Below are 20,151 nucleotides of genomic sequence, written 5' to 3' on the forward strand. Positions count from 1 at the left end.
TCGCCGATGACCCCTGAAACAGATTTCAGGAGTGACGTCCAGCAGGGAGGGGTGGGTGATGGAGGTGCGGACGCTGTGGGAGAAGTTGGGCACAAAGAGAGAGATGTGACAATTGCTAGAGGTCAGCGGGTGAAAAGGTGGAAAGCAGAGGGCGGGGTGAGAGGAGCAGGTGGAACATGCTGGAAGGAAGGCTGAGCTAGGGAACAAGCCCTCCTCTGCTGTCACCGCTCAGGGAAGTGATCTCACAAGACCCATCAGTGGTGGGAGGTGGCATGTGGCAATGGTTAGGCGTGGGGACCCTGAACCCGGGCGTGAATTCTAGCTCTGGTGTCCTTTCTAGCTGCCTAACCTTGGCCCATCACTGAGTCTGTGTGAGTCCTGGACTTTGTAATCACCATCCACACAGGGTGGCTTCGAGGAAGAAGCCAGAGACTACAGAGAACATGTTTGGCCCAGCACTAGGTGGTGAGACCCAAGGCATGGCCGCAACGCGGGGCCCAGATCCCCGACCATGAGAAGAGTTGGAAGGGAGATTTGTCACTCAGACGGAAGGGAAGGGAAATCAAAACCAGAGCAGGCGGTGGGTGACCGTGAGCAACTCTGTGGATGGCTTTTCTACCCTTCCTTGTGAAGGGACGAGCAGTGGCATGACTCAGAGGGGACAGTGGTGCAAAGGAGAGCCCCTGAGGTTCACCCAAGGGCACGTGGTCACGGTCAGGCCACACGGATGTTTGGCATTGCGAGCAGGTACCTAACAATGCACAGAGGACCCTACATGACAAGTGTCACAGACCACCCCTGGGGTCAGGAGCAGGCCCCGTGCCTTTGGAGAACTGCGCCTCGGAGGCTGAACTGAGAGGAAAGCACCCAGGCACCTTGCCAGGTCCTCCTGGAAAATCGTTTTATTCCCCTCACTGGACCATGCAGTGAGCTGAGCAGAAACTGTCGACCCGCGAGAGCTGAGATCGTGGGCGCCACCCGCCCAGCCTCGCACAGCAGAGACACCGCCGCCACCTGCCCCTGGGACCTGTGCTGTCACCGCCCTGCATCCCGTGACCAGGTGAAGGACGGCGCTGACGCGGAAGACTGAGCAGCAGGTCCGAGGGACGGCCCCCCATCCCCAGGGCCGTTCAGGGCCGCGCAGCACCCACGTCCGCTCTGCACCTCCACCTGGCAGTCCCGGCATGAGCCGGCCCCGGGGGGGGGGGGGCAGGAGATGCAGGTCCTGGGGGACAGGGAAGCCGAAACCAGCACCTTAGACAAGACCATAATTACTTTGAAGGTGTGTATGAGGTCTTTACAAACCTGTTTGGAGCAGCTTTCAGGGAATTTAAAGAACACGTTGCTCCACGAAGAGGGCTGGCGAGGGCACTGAGCTAAATTCTTAAACGCTGAGCGAAGCCCCTGTGCTCGTTCAGAGAAGGCAGCATGTGTGGCCCGTCATGTCCACACTCAGCGTCCCATCCAGCCCTCGGGGACCCCAGCGCCCATGAGGGCCTGATGGCTGCATACGCGTCTGGAGAGCCGGAAAGGAACGCTTCTTGTGACGTCACATGGAGGGCTGTTTCAGGTCTGGTTTCTCCACGACCCTTCACAGCCCTGGGACTGAGATGCTGGCTTTGTTTTCCGTGCGCTCGGTCACCCTCCAGGGTAGCACACTGGACAGGGACCCTGGGGAGGCCCCGGGAGCACACCCACACTGCAGCCCCACGCTGCCTTCAGCACAGCAGTGTCACGTGGCTGGAGCCCGGCTTCTGACCTGGCTGGGACCAGGTGGACAGCAGCCCGTCAGATGCCCGAGGGCTGGGCCGGTGTCATAGTCCCATCCACTTGGGACCTCAGGCGGCTAGGGCTGCCACGTGGGAGAGCGAGCGTCACTGCCCCAGGGACTGTACGTAAACAGTCTCCAGACCCTCCTGTTTCTCCAGCAAAATCAGAAATTCCAATTTGGATACCAAGGCTCCAGAATTTGGGTGCAAGTCCAGTGTGATAAGATGGCGAACCTGCCAGACAGTTCAGAACGTGAGCTGTTACAGGGCCCCAGCCCAAGTGCTCAAGTGAACTAACCGAGAATTAGTTCAGTATTTGAAGGGCAGCGGACCTGGTGTTTCATGGAAAGTTCTGGAAAGGGTGCCTTCCCCACGTGGCCAGAGCTCCACACCTAGAAGTGTTCGCTGCAACAGTGCTGCGCGTGAGAGGAGCCTCAGGGCTCTGTCGTCATCTCTGCACGTCACTGAAGAGCCAGCGGTGGCCTCACGCCTTCCACGGGTCGCCAGCAGCTCCGGGCGGCCTGAGACGTGTTCACAAAGGGGCTTCCGCGTCCTGTCGCGGCCACTTCTCCTGAACCACTGCCCAGGAGAGCCTTCCTGTCTCCGCGGTTACTGTAGCCAGAGTAACTGAGAAGCAGATTTCCGTGGATGCAAAATTGCCTGATTGCCCCTTATTTAGTCAAAGCAAACATCAGTTATTTTGTGGAAGGATCTCACTGCCTGATCGTCCTGTCATGACCTGTGGAGCCTTTGAAGCTGTGGGTTAGTTTCATCTGTCCCACTAGGTCCCCAGGCCCTGGCATGGCTGCAAAACCCGTCCTTGGACACAGGGCACCCAGGATTTGCAGATGAGCCCTTCCCCTGTTGCTTCTTCTGAAGTTGGCAAGACCTCTGGCACACAGTCCAGTAACTGCACAGCTTCACGGACGGCGTTCACCTTGACCTGCCGGTGACGCAGCCATTGTTGACGTCCCCTCCCCGTTCGTACAGCAGAGACTTCTCTGGCAGCACGTGGGGGCTAGTTCTCTGCAGCTCTTTTATTTAAAAGTTTTCAAAACCACAGTAAAACTGTTAATAAGTAGTAATTAAGAATGTAGCTGGCCGGGCCAGCCCGGTGGCTCAGGTGGTTGGGGTCCGTGCTCCTAACTCCAAAGGCTGCCGGTTCGAGCTGAGCTGCCGCTGAGCTCCCAGATGGCTCAGTTGGTTGGAGCGCGTCCTCTCAACCACAAGGTTGCTGGTTCGATTCCCTCAAGGGATGGTGGGCTGCGCCCCTCTGTAACCAACAATAGCAACTGGACCTGGAACTGAGCTGCGCCCTCCACAACTAAGATTGAAAGGACAACAACTTGACTTAGAAAAAAGTCCCAGAAGTACACACTGTTCCCCAATAAAGTCCTGCACCCCTTCCCCAATAATATCTTTAAAAAAAAAAAAAAAAAAAGAATGTAGCTGGCCAAGAGAAGCATTAGTTCACTGTAATTCACTCGTTCACTCATTAAACCAAAGTCCACAGACGCCTCTGTATACTGGCGCTTTCTACCACCTCTGCCTGCCTAACACAGGACCCTTTCCTTTTCTTCGGCAACTTTCTTTCTCTGTATTCAAAAGACAAGGGGCTGGGGGCACGTCATCGTGGTTGTTCCCTTGCATCTGGGTCCAACCGCTGTGGCCCCAGCACAGGCACATGAAGGCCCTGGGTGAGGGTCTGAGAGAGGCCAGCCTGGTGTTCTAGGGCAGCGTCCCAGGGCCCTGCTTTCAGAGTGGACGGTGTCAGGATGACAGATGTCCTCTCTAGGCCGTCTACTACTGGACGTCTTTCTTGCAACCTGTCATCACATCGATGGATATTTTCTTAGGGTTTGCAGCTTTGTCTACAGAGTTCAGGCCCAGACAAGGCTTGGAAGTTTATTGAGAGTGTGGCCTGTGCTGCACAGGATTTCTGTTGTGCTTTCACGACAGGACGTCATTTAGGTTCTACAGTCTTGAGCCATGAGAGAGGCGGAGGGACCGTCTATGGGAAGGGACTGGCTCGCGTTCCCCCAGGCTGTGCCCATAGTGCACCCCCTGCAGGCCCCTTTTTGGGGTACATGGAGCACACTGCTGTGCCTGCGAACCTCAGGGTCTTCACACATCCTGTTCCCTCTGCTGGGAACCACACACCTGACACCTGCACTGCAGCTTTCACCTCGGCTCAGATCTCAGACAGGAAGCCGGTCCTGTCTTTCTGCTCCCCCACGGGGGGCTGGATGCAGCCCCTCCTGTCCCGTCACGCCACACAGAGAGTACTTCCACCCGATCCCCTAACACGAAGTTCCACTTGATTGCGAATGCCTAAAGAATAGCATTTCATCCCATCATCTGTTTCCCCAGTCCTGTGACAGGTGCAGTGTCAGGAATACAGTGTTTCCACAGTGACACCCACGTTCTCCATCACCTTCTCTATTACTCTGTTTATTTTCAATTACAGGTGACACACAGTATTGTATTAGTTTCAGGTGTACAGCATAGTGGTTATACACATGTGTAATTTAAGTGATCCCCTGACTAGTCTAGTTACTCACCTGGCACTATGCACACTTATTACCATATTACTGGCTATACTCCCTGTGCTGTACTTTACATCCCTGTGACTACTTTGTAACTTCCAATTTGTAGTTCTTATCCCTTCACCTTTCTCGCCCTGCCCCCAACCCCCTTCCGTCTATCACCCCAACAAGTCTAGCACCCACCTGACACCATACCCAGTTATCACAGTATTACTGACTGTATTCCTTGTGCTGTGGTCTACATCCCCGTGACTGCCGTGTAACAACCTATTTGTGCTTCAGCCCCTTCCCCCTTTGCACCCACAGCCCCAACCCCTCCCCCAGCTGGCGACCATCAGAATGTTCTGTGTATCTAGGAGTTTGTTTCTGTTTTGCTGTATTTGTTCATTTAGTCAGTTCTTTAGATCCCACAGTGAACTCATACGGTATTTGTCTCCCCGTCTGACTTCTCTCACGCAGCACAGTGCCTCCAGGTCCATCCACGTTGTGGCAAACGGTTAGTTTTCGTTTCTGTGGCCGAGTGATGCCCCCTGTCTGAGGACCACCTCCTCTTTATCCGGTTGTCTAGCGACAGCACCCAGCTTGCCTCCACATCTTGGATGTTGGCACATCTTTCACTGTGTGTCCTATTGGCCTGATACGCTTTGCTAAAGCTGTGCAGTTTGGAAAATGTTCTCACTTGGAGTAGCACTTTCAGAGCATTGTGTGTCACCCAGGGGTGCGGCTACATCCCTCGCAAGCCCACACGTGCGTGCGTTCAGCGTTCAGTGTCCTGTGTGCTTAAGGAACCGAAGGGGCAGCACCAGGAGAGGCTGCCGAGCACTGCGTCACGCTGGCCCTTCGGGAGACGTTTCCCAAGTTCGCACCCTTCCGGGGCCTCTCTTCCCTGGACAGCGGTGCCCCAGGTGGTAGACTCACACTTGATGGCAGCAGCCGTTGCGGCCCCTCCTTCCTCCGTAACTCGCCGGCTTCTCTCAGCTCCTCTGACCCCACTCCCGCTGCCTTCCGTACACTCTCACCCCTGAGACCTTATTTTCTAAAATGTGCTTGTGAAGGGTCCACCGTCATTGTGCTCCAGAAAAGACAACAGCCATACATTGGCCAGGTCGCCTGGGACCTCTCCCAGGTCTGCCCAGGCCTCGGAAGTGCCCCCTCTGCTCCCTCAATCCCGTCTTTTCAGTGTTCCACCTACCTCCTGCCAGCTCCTGACCCGCCATCATCCAGCAAACAGATTCACTCATTCATTCCCTCGTTCATTCACTCATTCATTCCCTCATTTATTCATTCTCTCATTCCCTCATCCAGTCAAACTGTGTACCCAGTATCTGTGGGTAAGCTCAGGTACAGTCTCTCTTTCTTCCACCTTCACCTGGACAGTCCTTAAGTGTCACAGCTTTCCTGAAGTTTCTGGCTGAAAGACGCCATGGAGGGGCGGGTGGCTGGGCAGCAGAACTCCCACTCGGAGATCAGGGCAAGCCAGGCCTGTAAGGTAGACACACTAAAGATATGTCCCTTGCACCGTTGTGAGGGTCACACAAAGTGGTTCTAGGAAAACACTGTGTCATCTGCAAAGTGCAAGACGTGGGGTTACCATGTGTCCTTGAAAAGCATCCTGACCATTTAGTGTGGCTGGCAAGTGCACCCAGGACCTAGACGACAGGGAGGGCACCCCAAGGTCAAATGCTGTCCTTCCGGGCCACCCACTTGCTCTCCTCTCACCTGCTGGAGAAGATTAAACCCCTCAGTTACACGGTGAACCCAGACATGACAGATGTCAGTCTGAGCCGCCCTGCAAACTTAACAGCTGTCTGTTACATTCTGGTACGAAGTACAAGTCAGCACCAACCCAGATGTGTGTTCATCAGGCTGCACTCGGAGCTCATCCCCAGGGCAGGCCTCCTGGGTAAGCGTTCCGCGAGGTCAAGGTCTGCTGTGTTGTTTCTAACATGTGTGGAGCTCCCGACACGGTCCTCCCCAAAGCCCCTTGGACAGGCGTCCCTTACAGAGGGAAGCAGGACTAAAATGCCCTCAGTACCATGCCAGGGCTCAGCCCGCAGCCGGCTGGCCGGCCCTTTTCGCAGGCGCCGAACACTGACTGCCTCTTATCTGCCCGCAGATGGAAGTGGACACTGAAGAGAAGCGCCATCGCACCCGGTCCAAAGGGGTTCGAGGTACGTACGTCCACAGCCGCCCAGGTGCCCGTGCGGCCAAGCTGGTCACCTCCATCCTGACGGCTGCCTTGACCCCATCCACTCGGGAATTTTGTGTGGAAGGGGTCCTGTGATGGGTGGTAACTTTTTATCCGTTTGCCCTCTCTCCGCAGTTCCTGTGGAGCCAGCCATACAGGAGCTGTTCAGGTGAGCGCTGTGGTGAGGTGGGCCCGTGCCATGGCGGGGAGTTCACGGCAGCCTGTGCACGCCCCCTGCGCTGATGAAAGCAAGCCCTCCACACTTGCACATAAAGAACGTCCCCTCCCCCACCCCCGTCCGGGTTTCTGGGTGCTCGCTGTCGCTCTCTGTCTGGGTGGCCTCCTCTCTTGCCACTGAAGCGTTCGGTCTCACCTGCCCCAGCCATGGCGCCTGTGTAATTAATTCTTTCCTGTTGCAGCTGCCCCACTCCTGGCTGTGACGGCAGTGGGCATGTGAGCGGCAAATACGCAAGACACAGAAGGTAATGCCTGCGGTTATTCACACTGTTCTGTCTCAAGTGACTCATGTGGGGACAAATCAAACGTGAACACAGTGGGCGGGTGTCCTTGGCAACAGTGCCGCGCGTCGTCATTTTCCTCTGACCTGAGCTCGGTCCTTGGCCTCTTGTACAGGTTCTCAACATGTCAGCCGTTCTAACTGTCTCCTGGGGCACGGTTTATGATAACGCGTAAGCTGACACGTTGAGACCATCCTGAAACGCGTTCCCATGTGCATGGGGGCAGCGCGCTGAGACCGCTGCTACGTCCTCACGAAGGTTTATCTCCTTCCCCTTGCTCATGCGGTGGCTGCAAGGCGGTGAGTCAGAGTGTGACCTTCTGGGTCGTTTGCAGGAACGGGGTTCCCATAATTGAACATTATCCTGGGATCAGAACCCCAAGCCCAGTCCCTGGGCGGCTGCAGGAGGTGGTCACAGTGGGAGCTGAACAGCATGTGTCGCCTAACGGGAGTTGAGGGCTTAAACAGTTGTTATTGTCATGAATACTGGGACGAGGTGCGTCACAGAGCCAGTGCGGACAGAACCCAGGAGGTGGGTGGCCTGGTGGGCACTGCTGACATAGCATCACAGCGGAGGCCTGGGGGCACGGAGACGGCACGCTCCACATTGTTTTCCACAACGAAGTTCTTCTGTGGGGTGGTAAGGCAGCTCTGCCTTTCAGGGGATGTTTCCACTGTGATGAGTTGGCAGTGTCTACAACCTATGATAAATTCTGAGCTAATTTTTCACAAACGAGGTTGCTGGGACTGAGGTCATTCACCGTGACAAACCGTCAGGAAGCAAAGCGCGTAATCAAAGCTCAGATGCCAGAGCAGGTGTGCCCGCAGGCCTCGGCGTGACCTTCCCTCACCGCCTCACGCCGTAGGTCCTTTTCAGCTGAACAGTAATTTATGGGTGAAATCAGGCAATTATTTTAAATGTCCTTTAGTAAAATCAAGGGAAAAATTACAAATTATTTCCCAGATCCCCATGTTAGCATTCAAGAAGGCAGGGAATTTTTAACAAGCATCCATGATGAGGTCATTGTCGGACTTCTGTTGTTTATAAATAGACCACAGGAATGGTGAGCCCTTTCTTAAGGGAATTTTGGGATTTAAAATGTTAAACTTATTATGTTACTGTTCTTATAGAATGAATAAGTTATTGTAATTTATATGTAATTTAAATAAGTAGTTTCAAGTATTGATGTTATTTTATAAAGGAGTATAGGTGTAAATACTTCATCTAAAAGTTTTAGAAAACTGCAGCATTTATGTTTTCAATGGAAAACTAGTTAGCAAACCATGAGTGGAATCTAACTTTTCCCCTAATCATCAGTTGACTAGTCAGTAGTTAAAGTTTATTGCACTGTTACAGAAAGATTAAATTTGGCTAAAAAGTTTTAATTAGGTGTCAGCCAAATATAATTCCATAACCACAGTTTTGCAGGAAAAATCATGATGCTCCCACAGAATTGTGCCGACACTGGTGTCCCTGCCCTCTCCGTCCAGCTGTGCACCGCTTTGTCCCTGTGAGACGCTCCCCGCCTGCTCCCGCGATGGCCTCAAACGTGGGCCGGGCATGGTGTGAGGGTGGCCTTTGGGACACGTGCTGATGCGGGCACAGAGCCTGAATCTGACAGGAGCCAAGCAGATGGGGATCGAGGGGGGTTCGGAGAAACACCCAAATGGGAAAATTTTCCAATAAATGTGTTAACTTAATTGAAAATAATGTTAGCACTCTTGCCATGAGTCATATTGTGTGTAATTATTAGAATTCCTAAAATCTTGATGGAAGTAGTTAATTAGGAGACGTAACGTGGTCTAGAGGACGAAGAGCTGGTCCCAGTCCAGAGACACAGGTTGTTTCCTCTACACCACTAATGACCCAGGGGTTTTGGACAGATTTGTTCACATTTATGGACTTCTTTTTCCTGTTTGAAATGAGAGAGTTGCAGACTTTGTTATGTGTAACTAATTACTAGTCAAAACTTATATCACTGGAAGAGCCTCCTCTCAGGGGACTCTTCCTGAGGTATCAAGTGAGGCTTTCTGAGTTTTATTTGTTTGATGTCTACATACTATCAGTAATGTTAGATAGGGATGACATTGAATTTCTTAAACAGAAAAGTGCCCCTTCTGCTAGATAGACCTCGTGTGTAGGTTAACAGCCTTTGATTGTTGTGTTTCACATTTGTGAGGGCTCAGTGATGTCTGGCTTTGTTTTGTTTTGATTTTAAAAGATGTCCTGCTGTAAAAGTCTCTCCCCTCTGACACCTACGGGTGCCCCTGCACACAGGGTGACCTTCGCTGTTAGTCTCTGCGGAGACCTGGAGCGCTGCAGGTGTCTTCAGATGTGGCGGTCGTGGCAGTGGCCGTTGGGCTTTGATGCAATCACTCGTCCTGTGGTTTTTTAACAATAAAGTTTTCAATGAATGTATTCCTCTTAGGCCTATGGTTTTATCCGTGTATCCCATCAGTTCTTAGCCCGGTACAATGTGTATTTTAGTACATTGAGGCTTCTGTTTATTTGAACATGCAAACAATAAATTTCACTCAGGTGTGCAGAATCAACTATGTAAAAAAGTCAGAACAAATTTTAGGAAATTTGATTCCAAGTGATAAAATGATGCCTAACTATTAATCTGTATTATTTAACGTAAGAAACTCCCTAAGGAAATCAGATAGTAATCATAGTTTCAGTCTACCACTTTATTGCTTCATAGGACATACATTGTGGTGACCCTTGGGGGTTGCTCATGCTCCCTCACTGGTGTCTGGCTTCCCGTGGTAGCGGCTGAAGTTGATGGCTCGTTTATTTATTTTTTCATTTGATGGATGTGGGGCTGTGGATTGTAAGAAATTGGGAGACAGGAAAATGGACCCTGGATAACACCTGTGAGAGGAAAGAAGAACTTGGAAAGGAATTTATAATTTCCGATCCTGGTTAAGAACTGGGGCTAGGAGTTAAGGTTAAAATACTTACTTTATTGGATGGTCTGCCTGACTTCAAAAATTGCGTCCTTGAACAAAAGAGAATCTATTCATGAGTATTTCTTTGTGTTAATAGTTTATCAACAGTCTGAGTTAGCTGGTAAACACTCGTGTAACTGCACAGCTAACAGTTAAATCAACAGATAAATTAGGAAAAACGTAAGGGAAATGGAAACATAATTTTACTGGAAACCCAGGTTATATCAGGGTTTTAATAACATCTTACATTTAGTCTGAGCCCCTTGGCAGCCAAGGCCAAAATGAGGGAGATGAATGGGGGGTCCCATATCTGAGACACACACACGTCAGCATGTCAGACAAGCGTCGCCGCGGCACTGAAGACGGCTCTGCTTCAGTGCCCGTCTGTGGCTGCAGGGATCCAGCTCAGTCAGCATGTCCGTGCCCTGGTGAAGGTGGTCAGGGTCCCGCCCCTCGTGCCACTAACCGGTAAAACAGACGTCTGTCTTCAGAAACCGCCTAAGTATCTGGACACGTGAATCTGACTTCTGTTTTTCCCACTGGGGCTTTGTATTATCAGTGTATAAGTATGACAGAAACACCATGGAATTTGCAGTCAGGGCCAGAAGCACTTCTCCCGTTAGGAAGCAGAACGCTCACTCATCTGCTCTGTGCGCAGTGACAACCGTTGCCTTCTGACACACACCATTGCGTGGCTGTGCCGTGGTTGTGGAGCGTGGACAACTTTTCCGAAATCGTGCTGGCTGTAGCTGGAGCCTGCCTGTATCTCAGGTGGTGTCCGATCGCAGAGCTTCCTTTATCCGATGCAGACGCTGGCTCCTAGTCATCCTGAGGTTTCTAGTTTAGTTGTTCGACGCTCAGGTTCAGGGCAGGGAACTTCCTGGATGCCCTCTGTCCCCAGTGTGCAAGCAGACTCACGACCTGCGAGCATTTAAACTGCCCATGGCTGGAAGACAAGGGCTTCCCACGTTCCCATGCCATTTTGCGGTGGGTGGAAGATGTAGAAACCACCAGTGGGGTTTAGGAGCTGCAGGCCTGTTCCTCCTCCTGACCTCCAGCAGGTGTCACCCGAAGGCTACCGGCCAGGTGTGAAGTGCCAAACCCTGCCCAACGTGTGGTTCCATGCGGGCCACAGCACGTCAAGTGCCACAACCCTGAGCTTCACCGGGTGGGACCAGAGCCTGGCATTCTCCGAGGGCAGCCCCCAAACCGAAGATGGGCACAGTATATGTCAGGGAGGGGGGAAGATGTGGGGAAAAGAGCCCCACCTGTCACTCTGTCTATAATTGTCTTAGGGCAGTTCAAGTTCCTGATCAAGACATACCGTGTTAATCCAGAGTGTTCCACCAGCTGATACTAAGCTGTGAGCTAGGATGCCAAATGTCAAAGCTTTTCTGCAAAAATCTACTTGTGAACCTTTGATTAAGATTGAAAATTCTGGTGCCTTATATTCAGTTTATGTTTTTTCTCTCCATGTTGATACGAAATATTGTTTGGATTAAAGACAAAGTGTGCCCCTGATGGTTCCAGGGGAATATCTGTAGAAACTTAGCTCATCTGCAAAACAATGGTCGGCTTACTGTTCTTAAAGTTTTTTTCTTAATTTTCCCAATAGAAATTAGTAATAGGAAGGAATCCAAATGTATTAATACCACGTACTGGATTCCTATTAAACAGTGGGGAGGACTGTGACTTTTGGCCTTCCATTGTATAGGTGTCACATACTGGGACATTGGAAATTAACTGGATTTACCTCCTTCTTTCTGAATAGTGACTTTTGTATAAGCCTCTGATGAGAGAGAGACAGACAGAGAGCCGCTCACAGGGATTTATTCTTCACATACCTGCTTTGTGAACCCTCTGGATTTATTCCTGAAATTCAGTGGATTGCACTTGCATTTACACTTCACTGGATTTTTTAAAATTATTTGTTGAGCATAGAGTTCTGATGAAATATTTGACCCAGAATGTAGCTTTAGAGTCTTTCACACTCAACAAGCACCCAAAACCTTGGTGATGGATATCGCTATTGTTTTAAATCCTCCCCAGTTTAGAGAATTCAGAGCCAAATCAATGGATCTTGAAACTTTACAATTAAAAGCTCCGAATGGTAGCTTCCCTTTTCATTAGAAAATGACTGCTTCTCTCTGGCTGCCTGTCGCGTTCCTTGCTCATACTTCTCCATCTCATACACCTTTGCAGCCACCAGTATGATTGCTGTGCGTCAGCAGCGGGTGAATAATTGCCTGTCTTCACGGGGGCTTGTTCTGGAGCTGAAGTGCAGGGCTGGCTTGCTGGTGCAAGCACGCCTCATTCAGATTCTGCCGGCAGCCCCAGGGCTGCATTATTCATGCCTTCACAGAGGCTCTCACTAAAAGCTTTGGAACAGGACCAGGTGCTGGTGAGACAGCGGGGCTCTGCACCGTTCACTGAGGGGCAGCCATAATCCAGAGACAGGAAGAGAGGGAAGAAGCAACAGGAAGACAGACAGAGACAGGCACAGGGAGGCCTGTCCCTCCCTCTTAGGGATTTCACGTTGTTAGAAATTTCATTTGCATTAAAATAAAATGCCCTAAAAATAATTGCGTTTTTTTCTAACCACGCTTGAAAGTTTAACACAATTTTCCATGTTTAATTGCAAAGCTGATTTTAATTAGTAAGGCCCTGCATGTGAAAAATGAAGATTCACTTGGCTGCACGGGACACATTGCCGTGCCTGGCGAACACTCTGCTTAATGTGTGGTGGCTGTGTGATGGGACGCGCTGTGGGGAGTTTATGGGGGGTGCTGTGCACGCAGCCGCCCTGCCGGTCTGCTGCCACGAGAACAAGTACCCCTCGTTCTTTAGGAGACACCAGTGTGCACGTCATCACCCCATCCATACGCTTCATGGCATGCCTGTGCTTCTGACTGTTTGTCACTGATACTATAAATCAGAAGGGACACACATATTTTAGCATTAACTTGATGGCTTACACAGTTGCACAGCAAAAATGTTGAGATCGGGGACTTATTTGCAGGAAGTGGAGAATCAAACCAAGTGGGTCTCCTGGACTCACTGTCACTCTGATGCCTTATTATTAGTCACATGTGCAAATACACAAAACTCGGAGTCTTTTTGGACTCTGGCAGTTAACCTTCATTGTCACAGTAAACCCTCGATTTGAAAAAATAAGATTCCCGGCTGTTGTCCTGAGAAAACCATTTGCCTGCTTCTAGTCTGCAGTGAGTCTGCCTGGGCTACTGCATTGCATACTTTAGAATACGGTGGGACCGATTCTAAAGGGTATTTAAAACTGCGAAACAAAACATACAATGCATTTCAGGACCTTCTTTTAACCTTTAATAAAAGTAAATACATTTTTCAAATCATTCCACATTCAAAGGAAAGGAACACAGGCACTTCAGACAGTTTATGTATAAAAAGGTCCACTTGGCTCTAAGCCGTCAGCAGAGTCTGCAAACAGGACAGCTGCTGCCCGGGGTCCCCACCAGGTAATGCCCAGCCCCCTGAGGGCTGCTGCCCTGTGCCTGGGGAGTACGGCAGAAGTACAGCAGCCCCTCTTCAGCTCTGCTGCATGGAGACGGGCCTGAGGCGCCATGAAATGTGTCAGAGTAGGTGACCCAGCTGTGCAGCTGTGACCAGGGACCAGACGCAACGCTGGCTTTGTGACCCCGAGCTGGTCCGACCCTTCGAGTGTGTGGGTCTCTGCTGGTTCTTAGCCCAGGGACCAGCCAGGCTGAGCCCGAGCCTGTGGGTGCCGTGCTCTGAGAGGCGTACGTCACACCACCCTGAGGGGGTTCGGGTGACGGATCCAGGCAGGCAGCACGATGAGTGGTTTGAGGACGTTCACACCGTTCTTGTTACTTGAGGCTCCGCCCTGAGGGTGGAGGCGTGGCCAGCAGGACCCTTGGGATGCCCACAGGGAAAGCTGCGTCCCTCCTCCTCTGACTGTCCTGAAGAGAAGATCGTTCCTCAAATATTAGACCCAGAACTTGGTGGGCACCCCAACCCCCGTGCACTCTTCCTGCCTAACGCAGGAAAGCGGGCAGAGGAAGGAGACGCCGTCTTAGTGTGACTGACATTGCTTTAATCTGATTTTAGAATTTGCAATTAAAAATGTTTCTGTGCAAAAAATGGAAAACCCACCACAGACTGGCATAAATCACAGAGGTTGTCGCATGTACACTGGAAACGGAGAGGTAGGTGCCCAGGTGACCTCAGTCAGGCTCCTGCTCCATGACCAGCCACCTCTCTTATAGTGTCTCGGTCCTCTGTAGTGACCTGCCTCCTCCTGGGAAGACAGTAGCCCTGCCCTGCGGGCCCTCTGCCCCTGCCTCCGGAGGAGGCTGCAGGCACTCATTTCTGGAAGCTCTCTCAGAAGAGCAAGGAGGACTTTCTGGGAGGCCTGCACCACTGTCCTCAGAGCTCCAGTGCTCCAGGGGTCACAGCTGTTCCCGAGCCCTCCCTAACCAGCAGGTACGATTGTCCTCATGACCTCAAGCCCATCCTTGCAGCTGGAAGCTGGGTCAGCTTCCCATAGGCAGGGGTTCTCCAAGTGGGGTCCCCTGAACTGGAATCTCAGCATCACCTAGAACTTTCTAGAAAGGCAAATTCTTGGGCCCCCGCCCAGACCTGCTGAATGAGAAGCTGTGGGTGGGGCCCAACAGTCTGTTTGCACACCTTAAGGGGACTCTGATGGTTCCAAGTGTAAGACGCGCTGTCCAGAGGACAAGCCTGTGTGCAAATGGCAGGTACCTGACTCCGTGGGGTTTGCAGGTAACAGGGAAGAGGGGTTATTCTACATAACAACCAGGAAACAAGGCCCACAGCACGTCTGAATCTGAAAACCCACACACACAGGCATGGAGTGACAACCAAAGAGTGTTAGTGCCAGGAGCTGAGTCTGAGGTAGGGTCTGAGCGTGGCCGGGAACTTGTCGATCATGCCGACAGACTGCAGCCCTGCCAGTGACGCCTGCCGCCAGCAACCCCCAGCCCTGACATGACCCTAAAGTTGATGCCACCCGGCGTCACTCCTGAGGCCTTCAGGAGCCACAGAGGACGACTTCTGTCTGGGGACAGTGTCATCTCCGTATTACTCTGTTCATGCCATGGATTCATGAAACTGACAATCACGGAAATACTGAAGCATAGTGCAGGGGCCGTCCGGCTGCCTGGGGAGGGAGGTGCTGCCTGGGGAGGGAGGGCTGTCTGTCTGTCTGGGGAGGGAGGGGCTGTCTGTCTGTCTGGGGAGGGAGGGGCAGCCTGATGTGAACGGTCAGGGCTGTGAGCCAGGTGGCTTCTCCGGGCTCAGCTCTGTCGCGCATTGGGACTCCCCCAGACCACGGCGGGGCTTCTAGGGAGGTCCAGAGGCTGGGGGCTGCTCAGAGCCCCCAGCCAGACCCTGCTTATGCATGTCCCTGGCTCAGGGCACAGTCTGAGAGCCACTTGTGTGGTCCCTTGGCCGTTTCCAGCCTGCAGCCTCAGCTTTAAGAGAGCCCAGTGGCCAGGAACACACAGCATGTACAAAGGGTAGAGCGGCTCGGAGAGAGAAAGCCGGGGCGTGTTCTGGGATTGTGTGCAACCCTGTGCGGCTCACCCACAAAGCATTGCTGGGCCATGAGCCTCCCTCAGCCTTTGCAGCTGTGGGGACGGGGCGTTAAGATGCCTCACCTTCCCTGTCCTGCTAAGGGAAAGCTCTGAGCTCCCCAGTGTAGTTCAACCCATTTTAAGAGAACCGCTCACTGGGATGCCGGAGCCACCCTGCGGGCCATGGACACTGTCTAATGTTGTGTTCGACCTTGCCAGACATAAGCTCCCTATGCAGGGGCAGGGGGTGCGTTTCCCAGAACTCGGGACGAGAAAGCATCTTGGAAGAAGTTCTGGGCATGATTCACTGATGCTCTCAGATCACCTCCTTAGCCCCTCAGCCAATCTGATGGCTTGTTGTGTGTCTGATGAGCTGTCTGGGCTCCAGGCCGGAGTCGGCAGACAGGCCAGGGAGGGACAGAAGTGGGCCGGCGTCCATTTCTCCAGCCTTCCCACCCGGGCAGGACATGAGGGCTGAGAGGGCAGGGGCAGGGGCCGCCATTTGGGGACCGCCCATCCTGGAGCCAGTCCCCACTGTGCTTGTGCTTCACAGGCAGGTGGGCAACGTAATTACCCAGCAGCTACTTGGCACTGGGTCCAAGACTGTACCCCCAGGGCAGGACACACACACTCAGAGGAAACATGGCTTGAAGGAGAGCTGGGGTCCAGTCCAGCAGATATGTCCTTCATTCTAATTTGGGTGTGCTGGCCGTGTCAGGCTGGCCATGTGGGGGATACACAGTGATGGTTCTGGCAGCTGCCAGGAAGAGGTCTTGGCAAACTATGCTGTAGGACTTGGACCTTCGGCCCCTGCTCCCTTCCTCAGGGGCCCCCTCCTGGGGCGGCCCTCCTGTCCTGTGCAGTAGCAAGGTCAGCTGCTGCTGTGTGAGGGCACATTGTCATGCAGACCAGGGCCCCTGGGAGTGTGTCCTCAGGCCCCATAGCCCCACACCCTGTAGCCCATGCTCCCTTCTGCCCACAGCCCCTAGGCCAGGCCGCTGTCTGTCCACTCAGCCCCTCTGCCCGGTCCCGCTGGCTGGTCTGGAAAGTGTTGATCAGGCTCTTAGAATAAGGCACGAAGCTCCGGGGACTCTGAGGCAAGCGTGGTTCTGTCAGAGAAGCTCTGAAATGAACCCAAACTGATTTCCAGCAGGTGCTGGTGGGCGAGGGCAGGAGACTTGGGGCTTTCACCTGAGGCCCCTCCCGCCCAGGCGTGGTTCCTGGGCCTACGCGGGTGCAGCACGGGCACTCCAGGCGTGTGACACGGGCTCCTGGCCCCCAGCGCAGCGGGAATGTGGGAAAATCCTAGGCTTTTCAGGTTTTGAAACACTTCAGAATCAGAAAAGATAAAAAGTTGGCTTTTCAAATGTTTTATTTAACTGGTTCTCCCAGGGAGTTTTATTAGCAAGAAAGGCAAAAGAAGTACTGTGTGAGCTCAAAGGTGACTTAGATTAAAGGTAGGGAAATGCTCATTTTCTTAAATAAGAACTAAAAATAATATTGTAGAAGAAATAATTGTGGACTGGGGCAGCCTTTCACTAACGTCTGCGGTGCCATCGTCCCTGCTCACGTGGCGCATGCAACGTTTGCCCAGAATATCAGTATGCTGCTAGATTTTTGCTTTGACTTTTAATGCATTTTTGCTACTTTTTAAATCTCATATTATAGATGTAAACTTGCATTTTTTAAATTTTTACTTAACATCACAACATGCGCCTTTTCGATGTTATTAAATATTTTAATTTTCACTTGCGTGGTAACTTCCATTCTGTGGTCATATTGTAACTTACGCAACTCTTATTGTTGGAAATGATTGACATTTTTCTGAACGTTTCCCTGTTGTCAACCATGTGAGATAGGTCTCTTTACATAGTCTTCCCTTGGGGCAGATTGTCATGGAGGGAGGAGGGCTGGCAGGACAGCAGGACTGCTGTAAGTTTCTTTCCAGCTGTGTTCCCACCAGCACCTGCTACAGATAAGATGTAACATGATTGCTTTAAAAATACTCCCTTCTTATTCAGAAAAGAATTATCTTGTTTGTAAAAGGGTTAATTTTTAAAGCATTGATCACTTTTTCAACAATACTGTTGCTAGAAAATTCTGGAAGAACTCATGGTTCAAAATTTGTCACATCCCCCCTTTGGAGAATCGTCTCACTTATGTTTGGGTGAACTCACCTCCCAGCTCCCCCCACTCCAGACTGACCCCAGGAAGGTTTGATTCCTAGAGCACTCTGTTCGGATCACCTGACACGTCCCTCCCCCACCCACCCAGCCTCCGGTTCCAAGCACAGGGAGTAGGAAAGAAGCTGAGTGGTTGGACAGAGCCAAAGCCACAAGCCAAAGTGTGTCAGTGCAAAGACAGAGCACGTCCCATGGCCACGTGGACACTGCCCTCCCTCCACACGTGTCCACATGCTGAGACACTGATCTGGAGGCATGGCTCCTCTGAAGACCCCTAGGTGTCTGACCAGCCCTTCATTTTACAGACGAGGAGCTCAGACCACAGCTGTGGAGCGACCGCTCACAGACACGCGGTAAGTGAAGAGGCTTGCAGCTCAGTTTCCCGCGTGAGAAGTCTGAGGCAGCCTTTGCAGTGGCTGCACTAAGATCTCCCTTCCTACCCCCAGGGAGCTGGGTGGGCGGTTCCAAAAAAAACTGATGGAAAAGAGGAGGAAATGTCTACTGAGTGTCCTAAACCTGGGGACAGATGACATGGCTTCTGGCACCATGCGGAAGCATCCTTCACGTGGAACCGTCACTGAGTGAGCCTAGTGGCTTTACTGGGACGCCAACAGTCTCCCCTCTTCCTCACACCCCTCAGCACCATGTGAAGGAAGAATACTGCATTTCCTGTAAAAAAAACAAAACAACAACGTTCTGCAACCTCTACCCCCAGATCTGACCGCGAATACAGCGAGCCAAGCAGGTTTGGCTGTGTTTACAGCTGACCCCTGAGAAGCCCATCCCCTTTCCACGGGTGACAGTGGGGCAGTGCTGGGAGCTGCCAGGAGGGCTCAATGGCTTTGTTAGTGCCACGTGGGGGCCCCACTGAACACGTGAGAGCCTCTTCCTTTACCATACACGCGACATCTGTCTCTCACTGTGAATGGGCCGTGTGCTCGCTGGAGGGCAGGTCTGCACCGTAAGACAGTCCCTTGTTGCCCAAAGACCTGCATATCTAAGAAGTTGGTGTGAGGTAGAGATGCAAAGCTAGCATGTGCATGCGCGCGCACACACACACACACACACACACACACAAACACACCCTGGGACCTCACACCCCACCAGGACCCCAAGTAAAATCTCGTCTAAGGAAGCACTGTGACTGCTGTAGTTGGCAGCAGGCTGGCCATTTATGCCATATCTCTGCTGACTGGAGATCCTGGAAGCCACAGCCAGGTCACAGCCACACTGGGCATGGCCCCCAAGAGCACATCCCCGTCACAGCCAAACAGGCTAGAGACAGACGGACAGAGGGGCAGACTCAGAGAACATGAGCCCCCCGAGAGCAGCTCAGTGGGCGCCCTGAACTTGCCCTCAGACGCCTTTCTGTGGGTCCTGCTCCACCTCATCTGCAATGGGACCATCGCTTCTCACAAGGTCACCGTGTGGAAGCCCAGTTCAAAGCACGTGTTGTCTGTCACAAGAAATTCGAATGTCTCTTGTCATCTGAGTTTAGAAAAAGAAACTACCAGGAATGAGGGAGTTGCACAGCCTGAAGCACAGCATTCGGTGACAGTGTCAGCAACGCCGTGACAGTCCGCTGTTAGATGCACGCCCCGAGTTGTATTTGTGCATATTTGTATCTTAGACCAGGGCAGTAAACACCATCAATTCATTACGTGCTTTCTTAGGACAAGTATTTCTGACTGTTAGTGGGAAAGTAAATAACTGGAATGAACACAGCTGTGTCCAGCTGAGATACTATCGAAACACAGGGTGGGAAACCCGAAGGCAGATGGATTTGGTTGAAAGCTTACGCTCAACGAAAAAAGTGCAGGCACAATAGCGTTAAACTAGCCATTGCCACAGAAATGACCATCACGGCGATGTTACAGAGAACATGGTTTCTAATTGTCTTTGTAAGGACTAGATTTCTAGACTCCTTATTTGTAGCCTGATGCCCATTATACTATGGAGCGGCTTTGAAAACGTGGAGTAAGAGCTCATGTATTTTGCTTGCAATAACCTATTAGAAAATGCATATTTAAGAAGCTTCATAATTTCTACGAAAGGCATATTTTGCCTGGAGTGTGCATATGTGTGTGTGTCTTCATGTCTGTATATATATTAAATGTTGTGTATCTGTCATATATTTGTATATGATCATATTTCTTTGAGCTAGAACACTCATGCATCTCCTCCATCCCCAAGCTAAATGTGTAAACATCCCAATCCTTCATGCAGAATTTTAAATATTTCCCAACTGAATAATTTCTTAGCAACCATATAAAGACAAAGGATTCTGTCCTAGAGCGTCGTTCCTGGTACTCATTCCTAGAAGAGGAAGCTAGAATGTATTTGAGGAAAGTAGGAAGTTTTAGCATTTTGTTTCTATGTATTTTCTTATATATTTCCCCCCAGAG

General features: G+C 51.6%; 1 protein-coding gene across 15 annotated transcripts in view; it reads left to right on the forward strand.

Annotated features, from left to right (window-relative positions):
- Positions 1-20,151, forward strand: part of MYT1L (myelin transcription factor 1 like) — a 367,369-nt gene that overhangs the window by 236,367 nt on the left and 110,851 nt on the right. For all 15 annotated transcript variants that reach the window (XM_033124940.1, XM_033124939.1, XM_033124941.1 and 12 more), the window contains exons 6-8: positions 6,432-6,486; positions 6,639-6,672; positions 6,923-6,985. In XM_033124940.1, coding sequence (XP_032980831.1) covers positions 6,432-6,486; positions 6,639-6,672; positions 6,923-6,985 — 152 coding nt within the window. The remainder of the gene's footprint in view (positions 1-6,431; positions 6,487-6,638; positions 6,673-6,922; positions 6,986-20,151) is intronic.

The sequence above is a fragment of the Rhinolophus ferrumequinum genome, chromosome 13 (assembly GCF_004115265.2).
Source record: "Rhinolophus ferrumequinum isolate MPI-CBG mRhiFer1 chromosome 13, mRhiFer1_v1.p, whole genome shotgun sequence".
NCBI lineage: Eukaryota > Metazoa > Chordata > Mammalia > Chiroptera > Rhinolophidae > Rhinolophus > Rhinolophus ferrumequinum.